This window comes from Bradysia coprophila, unplaced genomic scaffold (genome assembly GCF_014529535.1).
Source record: "Bradysia coprophila strain Holo2 unplaced genomic scaffold, BU_Bcop_v1 contig_138, whole genome shotgun sequence".
Lineage (NCBI taxonomy): Eukaryota > Metazoa > Arthropoda > Insecta > Diptera > Sciaridae > Bradysia > Bradysia coprophila.
Window position 1 is genome coordinate 5,608,913 of NW_023503409.1, and position 23,350 is coordinate 5,632,262.

Genomic DNA, 23,350 nt, shown 5'->3' on the forward strand with positions numbered 1-23,350 from the left:
TTATACCAACCAAGATTACACATAACTAAACTACCTTTTTATTCATAATATATATTCTTGTATGATGTGAATCATTAAAACAAATCAACAAAAGAAATACAAAAAAAATTCATTTTAAATTCTCTTTTTTAAATAAAAACAAAATTCTTTTTATTATGTAACTTGGCTGTTTTATTTTACTCACCTTCTATTCTGCAGAATGGCTCATCAACTATTTTAAGGATTTCATTCCTATTAACTTCTTCGTGGTAAGTGTATTGTTGTATGGAATAATCATCGAATCTATTACTTCTGACGGTTAAACTTACTAATCAGGTATCGATAGTCCGAAGAAATCTGCCACTATAAACAGTTACTTAGTCTTAACCAAAGTTATAACATCTACCACTTCAGCTGTGCGTAATGTTCTCGGTTGGTTTGAAACGAGATTAAAAAGGGAACGCGGTCCACCAATAATTTTTTTTCATATTATTAATCAGTGATGGACAAGAACATCACACAGGAAAAAATCAGACCGAACGGCTGGGCCGTTTCTGAGAACCAGCAGCTGTGTCGTCCATGGCCGGTGGTGTAGCGGTTAATTCTAAGCTTTTTAATTTAAAAAAAAAAAATCACCTTGGAACATCTGGTTGGGCAGCTGTAGCCCCAAGTAGTCGAAAGGATTGTACCGTGGAAGTTTCGGATTGTTGATATGGATAGAGGGTAACACGCCCTATACACCACTAGTAACTTATTTTTTAGATGTTGTCTCTAATGGCCAATTTTTGACCATCTTTTTCTTTGCTACAGTTGGCGAACTTTGAGCACTGCTGGAACACTTCCAACTTATTTTTTTAAATCAAAATTTGTACAGTTGCTTAGCCCTAACCTTAAGCTTTGTAACGATACCAAACATGATACGTATCCCTTTTTGTTAGATTTTTTGTAGTGAGATCGCTCTACGACGAATTTTACAAAAAAATTTAACTTTCGAAATCGTAACTCAGCTACTTCGTGTCCTTTGTTCTTAAATGATTTTTTCGTGTTAATAGACAACAGTTGAGTGTCGAAGAAGTCAGATATGACTGATTTTAGTGTAGGTGTCACTATTGGGCTTATGCGGGAGTTCTGGTTTCTTCTAAAATTCAATTATTTATTGAAGCTTTGTATATAAAACGGTTGCTAAATCATTATTGGCTCACTAAAAAAGATTTAACAACCAAAAACCTACAGAATTATCATTTGTAAAATTCGTCGTAGAGCGATCTCACTGTGAAGTTATGAAACTAGAGTCAAGTGTACATTTATGACGTTGCAGGTGTTTTCTGAATGTTTCGAACTTTACCAGTAACAATCTATACATATTACTTTCGTGATGGCCAACATTCCATTTCCAAATTATTCTAAAAATGGCAGATGATGTTTGATGCAAAATTTACTACTTTATCATTATTAACTTCATAAATTTGCCAGAACTCTGTATACAACAGATATTTCAAAACAATTCTCCCTACGTGCTGTTTATTCCACACAGTCTCTAACAGTCATATCGAAGAGATAATGCAAATGACCAAATTGATTGATCTACACTAGCAAAACCGGAAGCAATTGGGCTTGAAGAAATCTGAAGCTAGGATTTACAGGAAACGGCGCGAAAGCGACAGTGAAGCGAACCAACTCGTACGTACATTTTATTGTAAATTTGTACTCAGCCTTTATGTCCGAAAATACTAAGGATTGGATTGGATTGACCCAGTTTTTGACCGGGACTTTTCGGGTATAGTAGAATCGTGTTTTTTAGAAGAATCATGTCGATCGGATTTTTTTATCATTTTCTATCCGCTCCACAAAGATAACACCAGTTCAGAAGCGCTTCTCTACGTGTTCCAAATAACCAAGGCAGAAGTCGGTCGATCGGTTACAGTTGCAGAGTGCGTAAAATTATACTTACCCAGGAGGAAAATGGCAAGACCGAAAATAAGAAAGCTACTTGAATCGGTTCAATATAATCTCTATTAAATGCATAATACTTTACAAAACACACGTGTAAGATGTATCCATTTCATATAAACAACAAATCCTTAATTCAAATGGAATGTCATCTGTGGATTAGAGTCTGTGCATTTAGACTGGATATTGAATAAAGGAATGAACATTGGTCTCCGGAATCTTTTCCCTTCCTTTCAGGTCACTCAATTCAATCAAAACGATGCACTCAACGACATTTGCTCCTGCCATTTTCAACAGCTTTGTCGCAGCATCAAGCGTTCCTATTGTTGAACATAAATGTTAGTGAGAAATCAACTAAGTTTGAGTCATTTATTACCTCCCGTTGCCAATAAATCATCGAGAACAATCACTTTTTGTCCGGCCTTAATACTGCTCTTCTGAATTTCCACCTCATCCTATAGAAAATCCAATCGTAACTTTACACATTTTAAAAATTAATTTAATCGAGCAGAACTCACACTTCCATATTCCAGCACGTACGAATATGAATAACATTCGCCTGGCAACTTTCCTTTTTTACGAATCGGAACGCATGCTACTCCAATCTCGGCAGCCAGCAATAAACTGAATAGAAAGCCTCTGGCTTCAAGACCAACTATGACATCAACGTCTGGATGATTTTTTCTGACATAATTTACGAGCAAGTCCTTCAATGCAACACAAACATCGCCAGAGGTTAATGCAGAGAATATGTCGCTGAAAATACAAGCACAAGTTTTAGGGTATGTCACCTATATTTTAATATCATAGATTATAGCGCTGGCAGCATTGAGTCTATTAGTTCCATTAGTTCTTTCAAACGTTTTTTTTTTCTTCGTTTAGTTCATTTCGATTAGATAACCTTTAACTGATGATAGCAGCAACCAACGCACAGTGCTTTGCAGCAACACTACCGATTTTTTGAATTTAAATTAGCTTTTTTGTTAGAAGAATAATTGTTCATTTCATGACTTTATTTGAATTTCGTCATATGAATAATTTTGATGGATATAATACATCCATAGATAAGCCTCAAATAGCAAGGTGGTTGTTACGACAACGATCTTGAATGAATCAAATATACACAACCACTTCAATGGGGTTTTTATAGGAAATTCCAACTCACTGAAATAATATTCCTTCCTTGGGGAAACCAGGAAAACTTCCAATATTCTTCTTTATCAATTCAATTCTCTGTCCATCGGTCAAATTACTCATTTTCACTCAAACACGACTCGAAGTAAAATGAAAAATTAAACAAATAAATGGAAACTGTCATCTATGAAAACACGTTGTAGCTGTCAAAGTCAGTTTCAATGCAGTCAGGGCCGAATCGGGTCTATCAGGCATGATGACCTTACAGTAGTTCCGTCTGACAAAAAAAAGAAACCATTTTTGTTATACGGAGGCAGTTATAACACGTAATGAAACTAGAGACAAGGTATGGTCGATTTATCTTCGACGCACATTTTTATTGAGCTTTTTGTTCATCTAAACTTAGGACGTTCAATTTTACTTAGCCCCTTGCGGTAAGATGGTTGATGCGGCACTGCACACAGATGTGAGACTGTCATCATTTAAATGATACATAGATGTCGCCTTGTGCTCTAGTTTTTCTGATGATAAACAGTTAAGTTCTCGTTATTAATGATAATTAAAAAGACTTTGTGTAAGAACACAGAAAAACATAATTTAAAATCTTAATAATCAGCTTGGCTGCATAAAGAAATTGTTTCCCATTGAAGGATTGAGCATCTTCTATTTTATGACAGATGGCACTATAAACGTTGTTGATTTTGATGGCCAATTTGATTCAGCAGTGTAAGGAATGTTCTTGACATTTTTGAGAAAGTCAGTTTTAGTTTACCCTATTGAGCATAAAAATTGCAAATTTTGTGAGCCTACGACCAACCTGATTCTCTACAAGCAGCCATTTAGGAATCGATTTTCTACGTTCTGTGTCATCATTCTGTGAAAATGTGACAATAAAAACCATTTTTATGTCAGCGTGTGCATAGAAATTGATCAACAAAAACATGGTTACTTCGGACACCAAGAACAAAACTGTTGAGGATGGTGTCAGTCACAGTGAAACGAAAGGACTGGCTCCAATTCACTACGTCCACGAGCTACCGCAGAAAGATGAAGAACGACTCGAAAAATTGTTCAAGACATTGGATCGCGATGGCAATGGTAGAATTGATATTGCTGATTTGTCAGCAGCTTTGAAAGACGTGGGTTTATCGCATAAATATGCTGAGGTATGAATATGATGGAAATGGATGTGTCACATTTGATAAGTATCGGAAGTAAATTTTATGACTATTTTGACCCAGTTTCATGCAGTTAAAATTTTTCATTAATTTTTTTTCGGAGAATTTCTGCTTGCAAATCAATCGTATTTTTAGATCCATAAAAGGCAAATAAATTTGGTTATCAATGTGTTGGCAGTACGAGCGATACACGTCTAATTAAAACGAAAAACGTTTTGACATTAATTTTTTTTTCTGTGATAGATATAACTCGTGTGCCACGAGCTCAAGGTCAGTGAACAACCTTAGAAATTATGAATTGTTTTAGGTAGGTTTTTTATTTGCCAGAATCGACGATTATTTTCATGAAATAATTTTTAAATTAGACTTAATGTTTACCCATTGACATGGCATTTGGCATATTCCTATTTTATCAGCCGACCAGACGGTTTATTTTTACTGTAATCCGGAACCTATAGCTAGGATTTTTTTAATTATTTTAATTCGCAGATTATCAATTTTTTTTGTCCATAGAGCACAGCGTCGTCGGTCTGCCTAATGCTGGTCTTGAAAATTCGATAGATAAAATTCAGGTTTTAGCGTCTCTGTTTTTGGTGTTAGTGAAAGCGTATCGCATTGCATATCAGAAATTCAATTAAATGAACGAATCATGAATGAACACGCGGTGGTCTATTTTTAATTGATTTTTGTATATGTTGCACGCGTTCGTCTTTAATTTCTATTTTTAACACAATTCTCTTTGTATTCTTTGCGGGATTCATGCACTAATTAGTTGCTGCGATGATTGTAATGAAGCGAATTACACTTCGAAGCAGATGTGCACGAAACCATACAACAGCACTTCGTTTATGTTGTGAAGTTAGTAGTTGTAAACGATTTGTTGAAGTTCAAAACTTCAGTGGACTCCGATTGTACTAGCAATTTTACTCACTTGAACAGGACAATTTGCTTGAGAATGTTGTCTCCACAATTTCTCTTTGTTTCTTGTGAAGCTGCAAATTTTCACGAAAATGGGAATGCAACTGAACGAGACTCATAAAAATTCTTCTCTGTTCCTTTCCAGCTAGTTAAAATTTACATTTGTCTTCCATTAGACCATTGATTCTACTTTTAATTAGCCGGATTTTGTGTCTTTTTCGACCTTTTTTTTAATTCTCTTCATTTCAAATATTCGAAAGGAACGAAAAACAGCAAACTTTCAAAGCAATTACTTCCAGCTTCTATAGTTTTCATGGCATTTTGTGTAAACATTAAAATAATTGAGATATAAATTGTTAGACAGTCATGCATTTTTAAAACGGCGATGTCGTAAGTAACATAGTTATTCGAACAGAAAACAAACAATCGAAACGTAAATACAAACGACTTAGAAATATTACTTAGATGAGAGCTGTAATTGTAACGCTTTATTCTAATGAAAAATGATTGTTTACATTTTAGAATTGCTCAAAAAAATTTTAGAATTTCTTTTTCACATTAGCTAGCCGCTCAAATAACAATGTTTCTAATTCAACATGTTTTATGATTTATGACTTGGAAATGATTGCACAAAACATTTTTTTATCAAATGAAAATCTAGATTTTTATTTTAGTATTTCATTCTTGTTGCGAGCGCGTGCCATACCAAAATTCAGAAGATATAAATCTAGATTCTCATTTGTTCAAATTATTGTGGAATCAAATTCAAACCACAACTACTTCCAAATTATAAAACATGTCGAATTTCACCGAATTTCACATTTTTTTCCATGTGACGGAAAATTAAATTTCAATAACGATGTTGTTGGTCGTACCATTCAAGATGATGATTATAGCAAAACCAGACTATCCCTATTTCAAACACTTCATCTTGACTTAAAAGAGCTTAATACACTGAAAGGCAAAAAGAGTGCTTGAATTAAGTTTCGTTTCCGAATAATTTCAACTTTTTCAATTTACATTTTAGACATTTCTCCGGCAATCGGACCAAACTGCAAGCGGTGATGTTGGTCTTGCCGAATTTGTTTACTACGTCCGTGAACATGAGAAAAATCTGAAACTACAATTTTCTCATTTGGATAAAAATCAAGATGGTACGATCGTAGCTGCTGCCGATAATTAATCAGAAATTTTAATTAAAAAAAAATATTTCAGGAAAAGTTGATTTGGAAGAGTTGATATCGGCCTTCAAAGATTTGGGGATCGAAATGGATAAAACGGAAGCTAAGCGACTGTTGCTTAGGTAAGGTGAAGCGTAGATAATCAGTAAACCACACGCATTTATGTATCTCAAATTCTATACTCGTAGAATGGATCAAGACGGCAGTCTCAATATCAGTTATGATGAATGGCGTGATTTTCTGCTACTCGCTCCATCAACTGACATTCATGGCCTAATTAAATTTTGGCGGCATTCTACTGTAAGTAACATTTTTATTTGTAAGTTAAGAAGCGGGAATGATGGCGGGGTATCTTAAATTTCGTAGGGAGTGAGTTTTGCAATCGAATTGATTGTTTTTTAAGAGGAACGCATTCTGATTATGCAAAGACTTTTTAAGGATTTCTCAGGATTTCTATTGAATGACGAAGTCCTGAATGTTTTAAAAAGTTCCTGTGCAATTTGTTGTTGCTTGGGACTACTAACTCTACTAGCATAGGAAACGATTTATTGCTTCCTCTGATGAACTATAATGGAATGTTTATCGCTTACTATACCATGCTCTACTATAGAGTCTATACATCTTGAATACGTTGTATGTAAAGAAAATGTTTTCGGACTTTGACATTTGTTAAGTTATCACTCGACACTACAACACTACTTCCTTTACTGGCGTATATTCTGCCGATGGATTCTTGTCAAAGCTTTGCATTATGCAGTTAATGGCTATCAAATTTATGTATAACTTTGCCTCAGCTGTTTTATCAGCTGGTCTACTCAATCAAGCAAACTGCTTATGTCTGGCGTTATACCAGTTCCGTAGTCGCACGCACTCGCGTTGTGGTGGTAAAGTCGTATAAGCATGCGTAAGAAGGGTGATTGTATGAGTGGTCCGACGTATTTTCATTTTAGAAGTTTTCTATGAATTTTGATGTGCAGTTCAACGTGTAGCTCAAGGTATATGTGCTACAGCTGGCAACTTATGATTTTTTTATGTGTTTAAATATTTATAAATTTCAACTAGAAATTTGTTTTTGTTTGTTTCCATTTGACTCGATTAGAATTGATCCAATGAGACACAGTCAATTTAAATGAACTAACTAAAAAAAAACAATTTTTCTTGCAACTTCTCAAAGATCTTTCGAAGTGGCCTTGGTGTACTCTTAAATCCGAGTACAAAGAGATTCATACGAAGCGATATCGCAACTAATGACTTCGTGCCGCTAGTTAATTATCTAATTTTATATGAAATCAATAAAAAGGTACGGCTAACGTTTTGTGTAGTGATAACAATGCACTTTTTGCCTGTCATCCATGAACAAATTACCATCCATCATTCGTCGTGTCTTTGTTAGAATCTTACATGTTTTTTTAAAATCACGCAAAATGCGCTTCAGCACCAAAATCACATACCAAAATTGTTTCGAGGAAAATTGATTCCAGATTCGAAAAATAAATTGCAAAAATTCAATTTGAACTGAAGTGAGTTTTTACAGGTTATCTATTGATTGTTTATGCATGGTACTGGTTTATGCATGCATGGGTCTTGTGATACTTTCTTCCTCTCCCATCATTTCTAAAGTTTTTGTTCGACTGTAACAGTCGCCTGTATTGCAGCCTCTATTCATTATTTAAACGTTTTCTTTCCCCGAATGTAATTGTTTGTCTAATTGATGTGATATGACCTTGCCTTAACTTTGAGAAAAGTAACATTTGTCTAGTCCTAACAGTAGAGGAATAATAACTTCCAGAATTGTGTACGATGTCTATTCATTCCGCGTGAGAATCAACACTAGCTTGTTAGCTTATTCCAGCGATAAGAACGCTGGTTCAATGTACAGACTGAATTAGATTCCAATTGCGCTAAAATTTGTAATCCATTAGCTGTAGGTGAATGAGCAAATTCGATGTCAATTTCTCAGAAGAAATTTCGAAAATCAATCAAAATTGGAATTTAGAGTTTTTGTTATCAATGCGGCATATATTCTGTACACTCACCTACTTCCTAAACACGCTAATTAGCAATGGTGTAACCATAAAATTTTATCGTTCCTTTTATCTCCCACTTGAGTCACGACGATGATAAAGTTTTCCCCATAATTCGATTACACACGTGTCAGATAGACAAACCTGTGAGTCTGTTTAATTTTCTTCAACGCACTGCAAATAGCAATACAACAAAATATGACGACAATGTGGCATAGTAACAAGCGTCAATTAATCTTCCATTATTCATTATTATTATCAGTCAATAAAGTTTCGTATACCATGATATGGCGGATACATTGAAATTGTTGACTTAATTTTCAGACTTTTTTTTAGAATTTTTTTTTTGTTTCAATACCAAGGTCTGTTTTTGCAATAAACCAATCAGAATGCTGTATTTTTCCCAGGCCTCTGCTTGCGTAATTTAATTAACTGTGATTTGTGATACGGCGCGTACACAACAGCAAAATGAAACGAAATGTTGTTGATGTTAGGTCAAAAGTTGTGTATGAGTTTGGATCTTCTGAGAAGTGATAGTAAGTAATGTGAAAGCGTCAATATGAACGCAATGTCATCCATATGTTCAGTGTTCGAGCAAGTTGAACAAAACAAGTAAACAAAAACAAAAATTCGGTTTACTGTTATCATAATCATAATTTGAGAATTCTGTACCTGTTTACGGGTCTGTCTGTATCGATAAATTGTAAATTCAACTTTACATGTTTTATTTATCCGAGGCGAAGTTGATTTGATTCTCCATGACCCTCAGACCCTCTGCATTTAGTATTGAACTCTTCAGAAGAACTTGAAAATAAAAATTAATCTCTTCTTTGGGATACAATCCTATTCATTTCCTTGAATTATATTGATAGAAATCTATAGACGGCTCACTTCAGTTGAACTGCCCTACATTTTCTACTATTAATAGATTAAGTCGATCGTTGAAAGCTTGTCTGACTTGTGAAAATACGCTGATCATCCTACTCTAAAAACGCAATTAGTAAATCGTACATTGTTTGTGCGAACCGTTAATCTAATTTCAAGTAATTTGGAGCAAATGAACGCTTTATCGAACCGAGTACCAAAAAAATAATATTCGCGTGATAAGACATGCTAAGAGCTTCATTATTGAGATATTTCATTATTAAAAATGTTTTTTTTTATTCCAAAATATCTGACCCCATTTTGCACTACAATTACAACAACGTCGGCGTTAGAAATTTTCTTTTTTTGGAAGCAAAAATTTATTTTTAGATTTTACTTAATCATATCACAATAGGACAAAAATTAGGAGGATTATTATGCAAAATTCGCGTTTAACCTTCACGGTATAGCCGTTGCACGTCGAACATTAGTCAAATGATATCGGGCGTGTGTTACTATTTAGCGAGTTTTATCGAAATGTGCGAAATATCTTAAAAGCGATAAGTGCTCAGCTATAGATATCGGAGGCTATCCCACATATTCAGTTAAATGCAAATGAAAATCATGCCGAAATCATGTGAAAAGAAACCAGTTTAATTAAAAACTCTTTTTCTTTCGATAATACTGCCATGTATAATATGCACATTCGTTCATTAGTGTTAAATCTCTTCATAATTGTTTCCTTATGACATTCATTTCGTTCATGTTATTGTTAAATTCGTAGGCATGTGTTCATTTCATTATAACGAAAAAATTCGAATGGACAATAAATTTCTTAAGGAATTCCATCTCTCCTCGTGATTTCGCGTGTAACACATTGATGCTGTAACCAGCAGTAAAAGAATGTCTGTAAAATTAAAACAAAACATTTTTTATGATGACGCGTCCGATTGACGTGTAATCTATGAAAATTTGTTGATTTTTCATACCCATGACGTTGCGGTGATATTACTCTATTTATGATTTCAGCACCAAGAATTTTTAAAATTTAAAAATAAACGGAATACGTTGAGCTACCGCATCTATTTATGGATTTGCACAGAACACTCATTACTAACGGGAAAAAATGATGCACCGGAAGCTCATAAGTAATTAAAGCCTGGAAAGTTTGTCGAAAATATTTTTTTCGATATTTCATGGGAGATAATCTGACTAACATGGTAGCGATCCCTTACTTTGTATTGTTATATTGATGTCGGTAATTGTTTTAGAAGATCCCTTTTCAAGCATGTCGTTAAAAGTGTGACACACTCAATGAAACAGAATTAGTGGAAGCAAATGTTTGGAAATTGTTCAGGTTCATTGGGTCGAGTTTAGCCGAATCCGTTAAACTTTGTGTTTTGGTGACAAACAACACCCGTCCACAACATTTAATTAGGATTGGTCGTCTATCGATCTAGAGATTGTATAAGCAGTGTTTAAATAGAAAGAGATGGGAAGGGAAATCAACTCGGTGTCTGCTGTCAAAAATAATACAATTAATCTGACAGCGGTCCCCGAGATACAACAAGAAGTTGTCGTTTCGCCATTTCTTTCACCGTATAACGAATATGAATATATAACAAACTGAATCACTCCGCCGCCACTGAAAAGTGTACACACTCACACAGTTACAAGAAAGTTAATGGCATATTGCTAACTGGTAATACACGCCAGCTGATAGAACGATGTACATATATATGTGAGCTAACCGCATGGCTACGTAATGTTGTATATATGTACCGACTATATACTATATACGTATATATGTGAACAGCGGAATAAAGAGGAGAAACGCTAACAGTCAATGTGCTTTTTGAATAAAATTTTCAGTCTGTTTCCAAGTGCCAAATCTGGTAGACGTGTTTCAAATGCAGTACCGTATCGGTTAAATTGATTTATGTTTGAAATAGAATTTCATACAAAGTGAAATATACCAAACTGTGACTCACGTTTTTCAGCTTAAAATATTTTTTGAAATAATTTTGATTGGCAGTGGAAGAGAATATTTATTTGGAAAATAATTTTTTAACGGCTTCAAAGTGAAAGGAATTGAATGAAACGAATTTTTATCTAACAGTGAAAGCATTACCAAAAAAGAGAAGAAAAAAAAACTCAGCGTACCAATTGTGACCGAACTATTGAATACAATAGTGATATTAAATTTAATTACACGCTGATTTCTCCGAATTCCAAAATCATGGCATTAGAACAGACAAATTTACCCTTGGCGGGTGATATTTTGGATGATTTTGCGATTATATTCCGGGAGCTATTGAACAAGGTATTTAATGATATAACTATAAACGAATTGTCGGTATGTTCTTAAGGGTCGAAACAAATCCGGAACATTTAAAAAAAATGATTTTATGCAACCAATAAGAAGTGGGTTTGCTGTGCCAAGCCCGCTTACATATTTCGCATAGATATTTGAAGCATTTCGGTTCTATTACCTAATGTCCCACTTAATAGGACTTATATTAACTTACCACATTGAACTTTAAAAAGTTTTTTTTTTAAATAAAAATTCATCATGTTCAGCAAGGTTGATCGAATTACGTAACCTGTCTAGAGCGTGAATCGTAAATGTGATTATTTCGAAATGCTGTCGATGTATGAGTTTTCTGATAAATGTCCATCCGCACACTTATGGTAGAAAACCGTAGAGCGGTGCCAGCATTACTTAATCTTATACTTTGCTTATATATCGCTTTGTGTGCGTTACACATACACATCTTCGTAAGTAGTCGATATGATTTCAAGCCATGTGCTGTTACATTCTCTTTATGGTTTCGTTTCTTACAATAGGCATATAGGAATTTCCAGACGGTTATGAATGAAGAAAAAAGAATTTATTTCCCGCTTAAACTGTAGCTCGAATTGGTTCGTCCAATGAACCTCAATTTCTTACAAGAAAAATTATCCAACAATTTCGAATTGAAATTCCACCAATTATTTCAGCAGATTTGTCTTTGAGATGAACTTGAATTTGATTTTAATGCGCTTGATAATGTGTCGCTGCCAGTTGGTTATTTATATCGAAGTGAAATGCTTATTCGTGTAATAGTTACAGCGAAAAATTCGCTGCAACTTTCTGATCATTATGTCCGCTTTTGGTATTTCAAACATTTTCTCTTTATAGCGCTCGAAACTATTGAAACGAAATGGGTCTTTCAAACAATGGATTGGAAGTAAATATTAATAAAAATTAGAAATGTTGACAAGCATTGGAATAAGTGGACTGACCTGATTACCTCAAGCATAATTAGACTATTTTAAAATGACTACTAAAATAACAGGAAAAGCTTGTACGTATCGGTTCAAGTAATATCTTAGAGCGAGCACAAGTACTCAACAAATTAATTGAAAATTTAGTGCAGCCAAAAGCAAAATTGGATAAACAGTTCGATCGGATTTTTTTGTTACATGTAGCACTGTATACGAGTTGAGATCGCTGTTGTTTTACAATATGAGGCCATTAAATTTAAATAAAATATCGAGCTATAAGTTCGAATTAGATCACAACTAGGATCATTAGATGTTTTTTGTGGTAAAACCAGACTCAGACATGCCTTACGTTACTCAACACCAAATTATTTTCTCGCTATTATTCAGCGAAGAGTTACATCAGTCTATAGAGTGTCCAAAAAAATTAATTATTTTCGTTATCAAGTCATACTGACAACAGACAACACATCATATGATTTGGTTGTTCAATTAGAGCGACTCGTAATTTATGCACTTCAACAGCAGTATAATTAGAAACGATAAAAAAACCAGACTTGGGGAAAAACAGAATTTATATTTGCCCTTATCAACGTTTACTCAAATTGTTGTCTTGAATGGAGAAGATAGCTGAATTTCATCAAAACAATTTCTTTAAACATTGTGTTATCATTTGCTGTGTTGGCGTTATCAATCTAACAATTTACTTTTTTTTATTGTTTTAACTCAACGACAAACAAATAGATTCATGAATTTTATGTGTGTCCCTGTAACAGAAACTTTTATTTCATATTTGTTAACGTAATCGTGTTACTTACCATCACTGTACTCGTTTCGTTTCTATGAATGAGTTTTTTTTTAGTTCTGATTGATTGGTATCAGGATGTATCAGTTACTTACGCAAACGTTTAACTGTTTTTTGTTCTTTTTATTGTCTCAAGCCAATTGATAAGAATATACTTCCGTGCACATTTCCGTGATAATTGAAATGTCTCTTCGATAATGCAAAATCAATATTTGCTTCTGTGCTGCAAGGAAATTACCGAACTTCAAGGATTTTTCTTATTTGCAGAACTTGATTTCCTCAACAACATTCACTAAATTACCTTGGCATTTCATTGAACTTTTTTCTTCGTGTATCGCAAATTTGCGTTGGATTTAAACGACAATCTCGACGAGATCGTTTATTATATCAGAAATGCTAAGAAAAACCCACTCCATTGGCGAGTATAATGTACCTAGCAATAATCACTTGTAAGCATATTGAGGTGATTAAGGTTTTCGAACTACTTATGTACCATCAGTTTCCTATTGTTCGCTTGAAACACTAAATAAATAATCTTCACAGAAAATCTAACATTCAACTCGATCATATAATAACCAAATTAACCGCAACAAGAAAATGTTTCAAATTTTTGTTATCTTGCCAACAACAAAAATAACACGATTTAAAGTGTGCGACTTAAACCTTGCCTTGTCAGTACGGATCGTATTCAAATTTGTTGTATGATGTAAACCGGTGACGGTATTGCGTAGAACGAAAGTTTCTTGCACGTTTTACCGGGTTAACTACGTTCAATATTCGCATAGTTAAATGATATATCGTCGCATTGAAAATTTCCATTTGAAAACATTAACCGATGACGCCAGTAGTATACACAGAAACTAGCTGACGTTCGTTTGATGCTTAGCCTATGTTTTTTGTAAATATTTTGCTCTGTTTTCCAATTGAGACTTATGTTTGTTTATACTTTGTACTTCAATACTAGATTTTGTGATGTTTTCTAAAAGGTAGAGGCACCATGCCCGAATCATGCTAACATTTTGATAAGAGCGTGCTTGGTGTGTACTATCTCTTACGGTACACAAATCTGAGCGTATTACAAACAATATGAGTCATTGCATACAAACAAACTATTTTTTCGAATTCTGTTTTTCCCCAAAGTGCTGACAAATCAATTTCTTATTCAAGAGAAACTATATATGAGATCACAATGTTGAATAATTAATGTGTTTGCAAAGAGACCGCTCGGTTTTCGTATACGAATTAAATAACTGCATTTAAGAGACACATAACATCGGCATGAGTAAAGTCTCATTACGAAATGATTTTGTCAAAATCAGAGAAGATAATTTGAAATAAGAAAGAAATGTTTTTTCGAACTGTATACTGATTGTACAGCTTTTCTGGAAAACAACATCAAAATCGTAAGATTTACGCAAATTTTTTTAACAATCCTAAAAAAAACAATGACTTTGACTGGCGCGTTTCCATTAATTTTATCGCACAAATTGATGAACTCATCGAGATTATCGTATCGTTAAATATTTCCTGTAATCAGATAAGCAAACAAAACGCCAATGCTTAACACTTATCCGCTGGTGTTATAATAACGTATGTGCTCTAATAAGTTGTATGGTGGTGAACACTTATAATCTTTGTAATTATTTAGCTGAAAGTACACCAACATGACTGACTAGACGTCTCCGGTATTCATATTCGTTTATACGTGTACACACTTCATTCACCGTTTTTGCTTCATAAAAACGTTCGCTTTTCTTTTCTATACATTCCATTGAAACGAAATTAACAGTCACATGATTAACAACGATTTATTATCTGCTTGTTTGTCTGCGAGTGCATGTGACCAACGTGGGCCAAATAAAATGAAGAGAAAAAATTTGAAATGAAACAAAATTTCGTATTTTTCTTCTTCTGTACTCAAAGGTTTTGATATAGCTGAATCACTCGTTAAACAATTCAGTTTTGTTTATGTTTTGATGGCAATCCAAAGACAAAGAATTGTGTACGCAATGTTATCTGTTTACAAATTTAAATTGTATGAATCGCAGAATGTGACCAGGTCCTATGACTTCCTGCTTGATACCGACTTTGACTATCCAAATTGTAAAGCAATTTAACCCAAATTTTGGGCCCAATTTCAATTCGGATGTTACGTTTCAATTAAGGTCAATGAAATTCATTTTTTTTCCATTCACCTTTAAACATTTCCATCGCAGCATCGCAATTGTGCTCCATGCGTAAATAGAATTCTGCTTTCATGCCACATATTAGCAGCTCCTTAATTGACTTAGTAGTAGATACTCATATCGTTGTTTCGTTTTTGTTTTTTATTTATTTTTTATGAATGGAAAGATTCTGGCAATTTTTTTCTTCTCTCTAAATCAAACTCTAAAATTTCCGGTTGTATATAATGCGAAAATGTTTACAAAAAAAAACGTTGCAAAGTTCACTCAATTTCTGGAAATACACAAATGGTTTGCCCAGTTTTAACTAGATTAATGTAGTTATAGACAGAATTGAAATACTTATTGATAAAAAATTATTACAGAAATATGTGCTGCTGTATCTTGTGTAGTCTAATTATTAAAAATGAACTGATAAGCAACTGATGTCCGAATTTTTATTTAATATTCGGTAGACTAAACTATTGTTTTTGAGTATTTAAACAGAAAAATTGTTTAACTTCAATCATTAAGGATCAAATGGTTCATTGATTATCTGTATCTGTCTGTTTAGTTGCTCAACGGAGCAATGGAATCATTTACTTAAGCTAAGATTTGATAATGAGCATCGCACATATCCACAGCTCGTAAAAAAAACTAACTCAGGTCCATTTCATTGAAGTTGTTCTTATTATCGTCTTTTACAAATCCACTGCCATTGAATGAACTTTACTATTGCGTAGTGAAAACTCGTATGGTTAATAATTAACATCTAGTCAGACACCAAACCACGCTAATTTCCATGGTACGCTTCTGCGAAGTGCCATTTCATTGATAATTCATATTAGCAACTCACCACAGTCTCGGTATCTTTGATGTTGCTTTTTAAACGCGTAGCTCTACTTAATTCGATTCGATGTGTACAAATTACGTCCTAAAGACACATCATACAGCTGAAGCTTGGTGATACATAACTTGATTATAATCAAAGCCGAAAGCGAACGTACTACGCTCATTCAAATAAAATCTCAGAACGTTGCTATACCGCACAATCATACTTACAAAGAAAATATATCGACGACAATAGAAGTGTGGCTAAAGTTGGTCGAGTTCCGTGAAAAATCAATATTTTCAAATTTATTAGTCAAACATTTGATTAAAATCACCAGACAGACACACAGACTACTGAATATGTAACTTTATACATATGTAAAACATTTGGGTTATAAAACGATTCCGATTACAGTTATCAGCATGTAAAAAGTCAATTGTAACGCGAAATTAATAAACAGACTTGAATATCATCACTTTGTTGCGACCAAAGTTCGTTCCAATTACTTTATTGTATATATAGCTAGGAGGTAGTTGGTACATTATGTTTAGTATAAATGAATAATTTAATTCGCGTATACTATACAACGTATCAAACTGATTGTTGATTGCTACGTGTAATTTCAATTCAATTTCATATATACTAACAATGATGATGCTCAAATTAGTATGCTCTGTTCAAAAAGCCGATTTTCACTGACAAGGAACTGTTCTTGCTAATGCCCGGAAAATAACTGTTAACCATCCAATAAAATTCAACATGACGCATCAACGTTGTGGTGCATTTCCATGACATAGAGAATGGAGAAAATCCATACGTAAATGTAGGTCAGCAAGGTTAACGAAAATAGTTTTTTTTCGTTTCGTTGTATGCACGTAAAATCCGTATCAAACGCAATCAGTCACCTTTAGTTTATTGACTGAGATGCATGCACATCTACATAATCAATTAATTGGTTCGACTGTTCAAGTGTTCAGTTCATCGTATTGACGGAATAAATAGCAGAGCTACTGGAAAGGCTTCCGAACCAATTTAATTATAGTTTAGCGCTGATAAATGTTTTAAATTCTTTAGGATTCTCTTTTGTTCGTGACATTGTGCATTATTATGTATCGATTTTCTATTTGACAATTACTGCTATTATATACGACGAAGGGGGGCTGTCGTCGGTTGGATAGTCGTAGATCGATGTAGATAGTGTGTTGCTTATAATCTAATTTTATCGGCGAAATAGACAGCGTAATGGACAAAATCGTTAGTATAGTTTCGCGTGTTCTAAACAGCTGAAGTGTCGTTCAGCAGCGCGAATAAAAAAAAATCGTTCTACACGTGTCGGTGTCAAGTATGAGAGACAAGGACACTACCGTAAGACATTTTTAATAAGTAATTATTTTAAGTTTAATGTTGGGAAAAGTTTACTTGACTCTTGGCGCTATGAAAATATTGGAAATTTGGGAAAACTCTTGTTACAGTTTATAGATCGTTAGATAGCACTCTTAAAACTCACATCAAGTAACAGAGAGAAAATATTGTCAAAAATTTCCTTGTAAAAAGCTTCGGACCAATTCTGCTTTCCACGGAAAACTAAAAATTTATGAAAAAGCGGAGGAGCCTCTTGAACATGCTTTTGTGGGTGGTTTTCCAAGGCCAGATCTAACATACGACAGTTTCAGGGTTTAATTTGATCCTTCCTTTGCACTAACAAAAAAGCTTTGAAAACCTCACCTGCAACGGGTAACTTCGTCTCCAGGACCACACATGTATTTTCTGTGTGGGGCGCTACGACAGCTATGTCATCTATTGTAGATTACCTGGAGACAAAGTTACCCGTTGCAGTTGAGATTTTCAAGGTTTTTTTGTCAATGTAGAATAAGGATCAGATTAAACCCTGAAGCTACAATATGTTCTAACAAATCTATCGACTGACTGAATTATCAACTTGTTTAACTCTGAACTTAAAAGTTGTGAAACAAGGAAAGACACTAAAGGCTTAAATGATACAGTCCACAGTTAAGCACATTCAATCAGTTATCAACCTAATTGTATTTGACGGTAGTATTAACATGCAATGATATAACCTGGTATAATTGGTTGAAACTGTATGTATCTGCTAATATCACTTCACTTGATCGTATCTACTTCGAACAACGCGATTCGAACACACTTTAATTGTGTCTGTCAATTATAATCTATTTTCAGTATGACATTAGGAATACCACGACAGTCTCATTTATTGCATGCAATTTGCAAGCGATTTTTGTTTGTTTTTTTTTATTTGTTTTTTGCAAATTCATGGCCCTGCAATTATCGAATTAGTTGATGAGCTTTGTGGTTCGCTTCTTTTATCGGAAATATTTAATCGTTTCGTTTTCTTTTCTTCTGCAGTACCTCGACATTGGAGAGGACATGAATATACCCGATGATTTCACGCCGAACGAAATGCAAACGGGCAAATGGTGGAGACATTTGGCAGCTGGTGGAATTGCTGGTGCAGTTTCACGAACGTGTACAGCTCCTTTAGATAGACTGAAAGTATTCCTACAAGTAAGAATTTCGAAATTTTCCCTCAAAATCGGTTGCCAATCTAAAATTTCCCATTTTTTCAGGTGCAAACAACAAAAGCTAGAATCTCAGACAGTTTTATTTATATGCTAAAGGAGGGCGGCGTGCGAAGTTTTTGGCGAGGCAACGGTATTAATGTCCTTAAAATAGCACCGGAAACGGCTATCAAATTTGCTGCTTATGAACAAGTGAAACGATTGATTAGACAAAATGAATCGCGACAGATGACAATCTACGAACGATTCGTGGCAGGAGCGTGTGCTGGCGGCTTCAGTCAGACCGTTATTTATCCATTCGAAGTATTAAAAACACGATTAGCATTAAGAAAGACAGGCCAATATAAGGGCATTGCGGATGCAACAGCGAAAATCTATCACGCTGAAGGGATTAGAAGCTTTTATCGCGGTTACATTCCAAATCTGTTGGGTATCATCCCGTATGCTGGTATTGATTTGGCTGTTTATGAAACATTGAAGAAGAAATACTTGAATCACCATCAAACGGAACAGCCCAGCTTCTGGCTACTTCTGGGTTGCGGTAGCGTATCAAGTACATTAGGACAAGTATGCTCGTATCCACTGGCGCTGGTGCGGACACGTTTACAAGCACAAGGTATGGAATTTAGATTGAATTGTTTACATGCAATGTAATGACTCACCCGGCTTTTTAAAGATTCGTTGAACTCTCCCCAGTCGCACAATTTAAAATAATCAATTTATTTACATTCTGTTTGATACGATGTTGACGACCACGTATGTTTGTATCACAATTTTGCAATCTGATCTTTATCACGTATCGCATTCCATCAATGTGAAATTATCCAATAAGGGATGTGACCCACCCCTAACTAAAGGTGTTATTATAAAGCTCATGAAAAGTAGTTGCTTTCGCACTAATTTATTTTACCGGAAACGGATACACATTTAAAGCAAAACGTTTCCGCTAAAACGTAATTTTTAAGATTACCGCCGTCATTTTATTTCTACTGGGTCATCTCTTCTGCAACTCACGTCCCACCAAACGACAATATTGTTGTTTGTTTACATGATTGGTCATAAATTTTTTTTCATAATTTTGGTTGCTTCGACGAATATTTTAAGTCAACCGATAAGTGAACTGTTAAAAACAACACAAGAAGCACATTTCCTCACAAAATCTGAATTAAATCACACCGAAATCACCGAAATTATGACATTTTCACAACAAACACTACATTTTTGTGTTGGCGATTTGACGTTTGAAAAACTATAATCATGTTCCGATGAACGACTTTTACGATGATTTTCTTCGTTAAACCATATTTGACTAAGTTCAAGGTGGATGTGATTTGGGTGTGAAATTGAGTGGGAAGTGCTATTTTCATCGATTTTCTTTTTGTAAAATCTTTTAAACGAGACAATATTTTGAGGATGCCCGATGTACGAGTTTCTTATTTTTCGTATTTCTATTGATATTTGACAAGAAATCGCGAATAAAATCGATAAGTCCCTCCCTTATTCAGTTTCGATTTGATGCGATGCGTGTTTGATTGCGAAAAATTATCGTTCGCGGTATCAGATTTCATTGTCGGACATTTTTGGTTGATTAAATTGAATCTAGGTTTATTATCACACAAATATACACTCACCGTACCATTTCTATCTAACCAACAAAAATAAAAAATCTGTTGACCCTGATAACAATAGCAAAATCCTCTACGGTGTTATCTGTGAAACAATTCCGAGAATATAAATTCGCAAAATTTGTTTTTTATTTACTCACGGCGTAACGATTGTTAAAGGTTACCTCAAATAATCATTTCGATAAAGAAAAAGTTGCCAGTCATGTGTATACGATCTGTAACTTTACAATAATCTACCGTCTTATGGGTACACGTAAATGTTTTCCCAACTTCAATTTTTCTTTGTTTCTTTTCTTTCAGTAATAACTGCAGAGACTGCCATTAAATCACAGCATACAATGGTCGGTACATTCCGTCGCATAATTGCAACCGAAGGTGTCAGCGGTTTATATCGAGGCATCACGCCGAATTTCATCAAAGTATTGCCGGCTGTATCAATTAGCTACGTCGTCTATGAGTATACAAGCCGAGCGCTTGGCGTCAATATGACATGATGCAGTTGCTCTCTAGGCATATGTTTAATTTTTTGTTAAATTGAAAGGAAAGAAAATTTTTTAAATTAATTTCATTGTGCTAGGGTACATGCATATGATAATGAAAACTGATATTTATTTTAAAAGCAGAAAACAACAAGAGGATTCGAAAAGCAAAGCAAAAAAAAATTATTTAAATTTCTTTTCACTTTTGTTTCGTATATCGATAACTTTTTGCAGACCTTATTTTTTAATTGTTGTTGATTTGTCGATCTTGATATAATTATAGCTAATGTACTGTCGAAAAATACTATTCTAAAGAAAGGAAACAATTTAGACAAAAGAACGATATGAAGAAATGATTTAATTTATAAAAATTATTAATTTATTTTTGTTTTAGTTGTTTACAATACATGAACGATGAATAAATGGAGGAGTGAACACAGTTGTGAAAAGAAACAAAAAACAAAAAGAAAATGATGAAAAGAGGGAATCCTAGATCGATATAACAAATTTGTGTAGCTAGAATTTTCTCTTCATTAATTGATGGGCGACAGAATTTCCATCATTTCATTTTGTAGTATTTCGAGAGAAAAAAAGAAAAGAAAAAAGACAACGAAATTCGGATTTATTTTATGCAGGGAATCCTGACGGTATGTCTTTGAACGGTGCGGTGTTTTTTTTTTCAGTGCATTTAATTTTATTGTTTTTATGGAAAAATGGAAAATTAATGGTTTTTCTCAAGTGATAAAAGAAAAGTAATGAGAAAATAATTCTAATTTCGGAAACGGAGAAAGACGAGATATTCTTTTGATAAGTTAAGCTATACTACATTGTGCACTCAAAACAGTTGTTAAATTATTTTCTTTTTCTTGTTTTGAACGGAAAAATAATTTAAGATCTCCTCTCCTTACACTTAAACGATTTTTTTTTCTTTTTTTAAATAAAATTTAAATTATTTACGTTTTTGTTTCATTTTTAATCCGATTATGTTTTACCCGCCTGCAGCAATTCCTATCCGAGTGAGATATTAATTGGGAGTGTGTGTCGAGACGTGAAAAATTCTTACCTTTAGCGCCCAGCCTATACTACGGGTCACTTTTACTTAAGTCGAAAATCGACGATGTCAAATTGTTCCTCTTTGTTATTGTTTTTCTTCAATGACCCGAGAAATCGATATTTTCTTGAAAATATTTCAATGCCAACGTGCGAACCTTCAGTATTATTTTCTAGGAATCACAAGCGAACAATATTAAAACTGACAGGAGAATTCAGTACCGGATTGGCTCGAAAAAGCCCATCGAAGCTCCATGCAACTCAATTTAAAAAGGCCCACAAACTAAAAATTCTCATACAAAAACCCAAAAGGCCCATCGGGAATCCCTCGAATTCACCGTATGGCCAGTCCGGGCCTGGGAGAATTTACTCTTACACCGTATCCGAATGAAGAGTTACATCGATAAGAAATAGAACACAGAGCTTTTTACTAACGTGTTAACACCAAGATGTTATGTACAACAGTGAGATCCTCCTTTTTTACAAATGTCAATTTACGCACTTGTGCGTAAATATGAAAATCCATTTACGCACTACTTTGATCGCACTGCTGTACATAAAGAAACATTTCGGTCGTGGCTCATTGGAGGCCAAACATAACTCGCTTGGTATTTGTTCATTGGAGGACAAACAGAAGATAATTATTTACAAAAACTCGCTTGGATGATTTATTCTAAATTTTTCTTGCCTAATCAAGTAAAAAATTGAAATAAATTCAATTTCCACTCCGTTTGCGTGACAGTTCTTTTGTTCTATTTTACAACTGTCATGTAGACGGAGGCTAAACGGAGTGCTCTTTTTAAGTGGAAACTATACTTAAAACATCCTCAAAGTGATTTAAAGTAAATTTTCCCGTTTTCTGTGTGTCAGAGTCAATTGTTTTTAATTAAAAAAAAAACTCTTTAAAATCGTTACTAGTCGTTACCCTGTTCGGCTGCAACACATTTTCAATCGTAGTGAAAATTCTCGAGTAATTGTCATCCGTGAGACCGTAAACGATCACACACCCATCATTAAGTCTCACAGATTTTATTTGTCCTTTTTATGTTTGGTTTTGTTTTTCTTTTATTTTTTTACAAATTGCCTTCCATGGTTTGCTGGAGTACGAAAGACTTACGAATTTTGTCGGAAATGTAGATTAGGTGTATGCAACGGTATCGATAAAATAAAACAGAAAATTTGATTGGAATTTATTGGCGATAATTCGGGCTTCGGTCTTCACTTATATACTCCATATCAATGAAGACAAAATTGAGACTAATTTTAATTAGAAATAATGTGATGGTAACAGTGGTATGTGGTAAAGAGAGAAAAACTACATTTTTTTATGTTAGATAGGTAGAACGA

At 34.2% G+C, this 23,350-nt stretch overlaps 2 protein-coding genes across 5 annotated transcripts; one reads left to right on the forward strand and one right to left on the reverse strand.

Annotated features, from left to right (window-relative positions):
- Positions 1–1,974: 1,974 nt before the first annotated feature.
- On the reverse strand, positions 1,975–3,263 carry LOC119073718 (adenine phosphoribosyltransferase). The gene is made up of 4 exons (XM_037179341.1): positions 3,095–3,263; positions 2,448–2,685; positions 2,306–2,384; positions 1,975–2,249 (listed from the first exon to the last, which is right to left on the reverse strand). The coding sequence occupies exons 1-4, from the start codon at positions 3,184–3,186 to the stop codon at positions 2,104–2,106; spliced, it is 555 nt and encodes a 184-aa protein (XP_037035236.1). The 5' UTR covers positions 3,187–3,263; the 3' UTR covers positions 1,975–2,103.
- A 525-nt stretch (positions 3,264–3,788) lies between these two features.
- Positions 3,789–21,460, forward strand: LOC119073704 (calcium-binding mitochondrial carrier protein SCaMC-2-A). 4 transcript variants are annotated; one of them, XM_037179304.1, is made up of 8 exons: positions 3,809–4,229; positions 6,187–6,313; positions 6,375–6,462; positions 6,529–6,640; positions 7,515–7,640; positions 18,677–18,835; positions 18,898–19,465; positions 20,775–21,460. In XM_037179304.1, exons 1-8 carry the CDS (start codon positions 4,005–4,007, stop codon positions 20,966–20,968), a joined length of 1,599 nt encoding a protein of 532 aa, XP_037035199.1. In that variant the 5' UTR covers positions 3,809–4,004; the 3' UTR covers positions 20,969–21,460. The 4 variants fall into 4 exon arrangements, with proteins under 4 accessions (XP_037035200.1, XP_037035199.1, XP_037035201.1 ...); XM_037179305.1 differs by lacking the exon at positions 7,515–7,640 and having other exon boundaries at positions 3,789–4,229; XM_037179306.1 differs by lacking the exons at positions 3,809–4,229; positions 6,187–6,313; positions 6,375–6,462; positions 6,529–6,640; positions 7,515–7,640 and adding an exon at positions 11,086–11,551.
- The last annotated feature ends 1,890 nt before the right edge of the window (positions 21,461–23,350 follow it).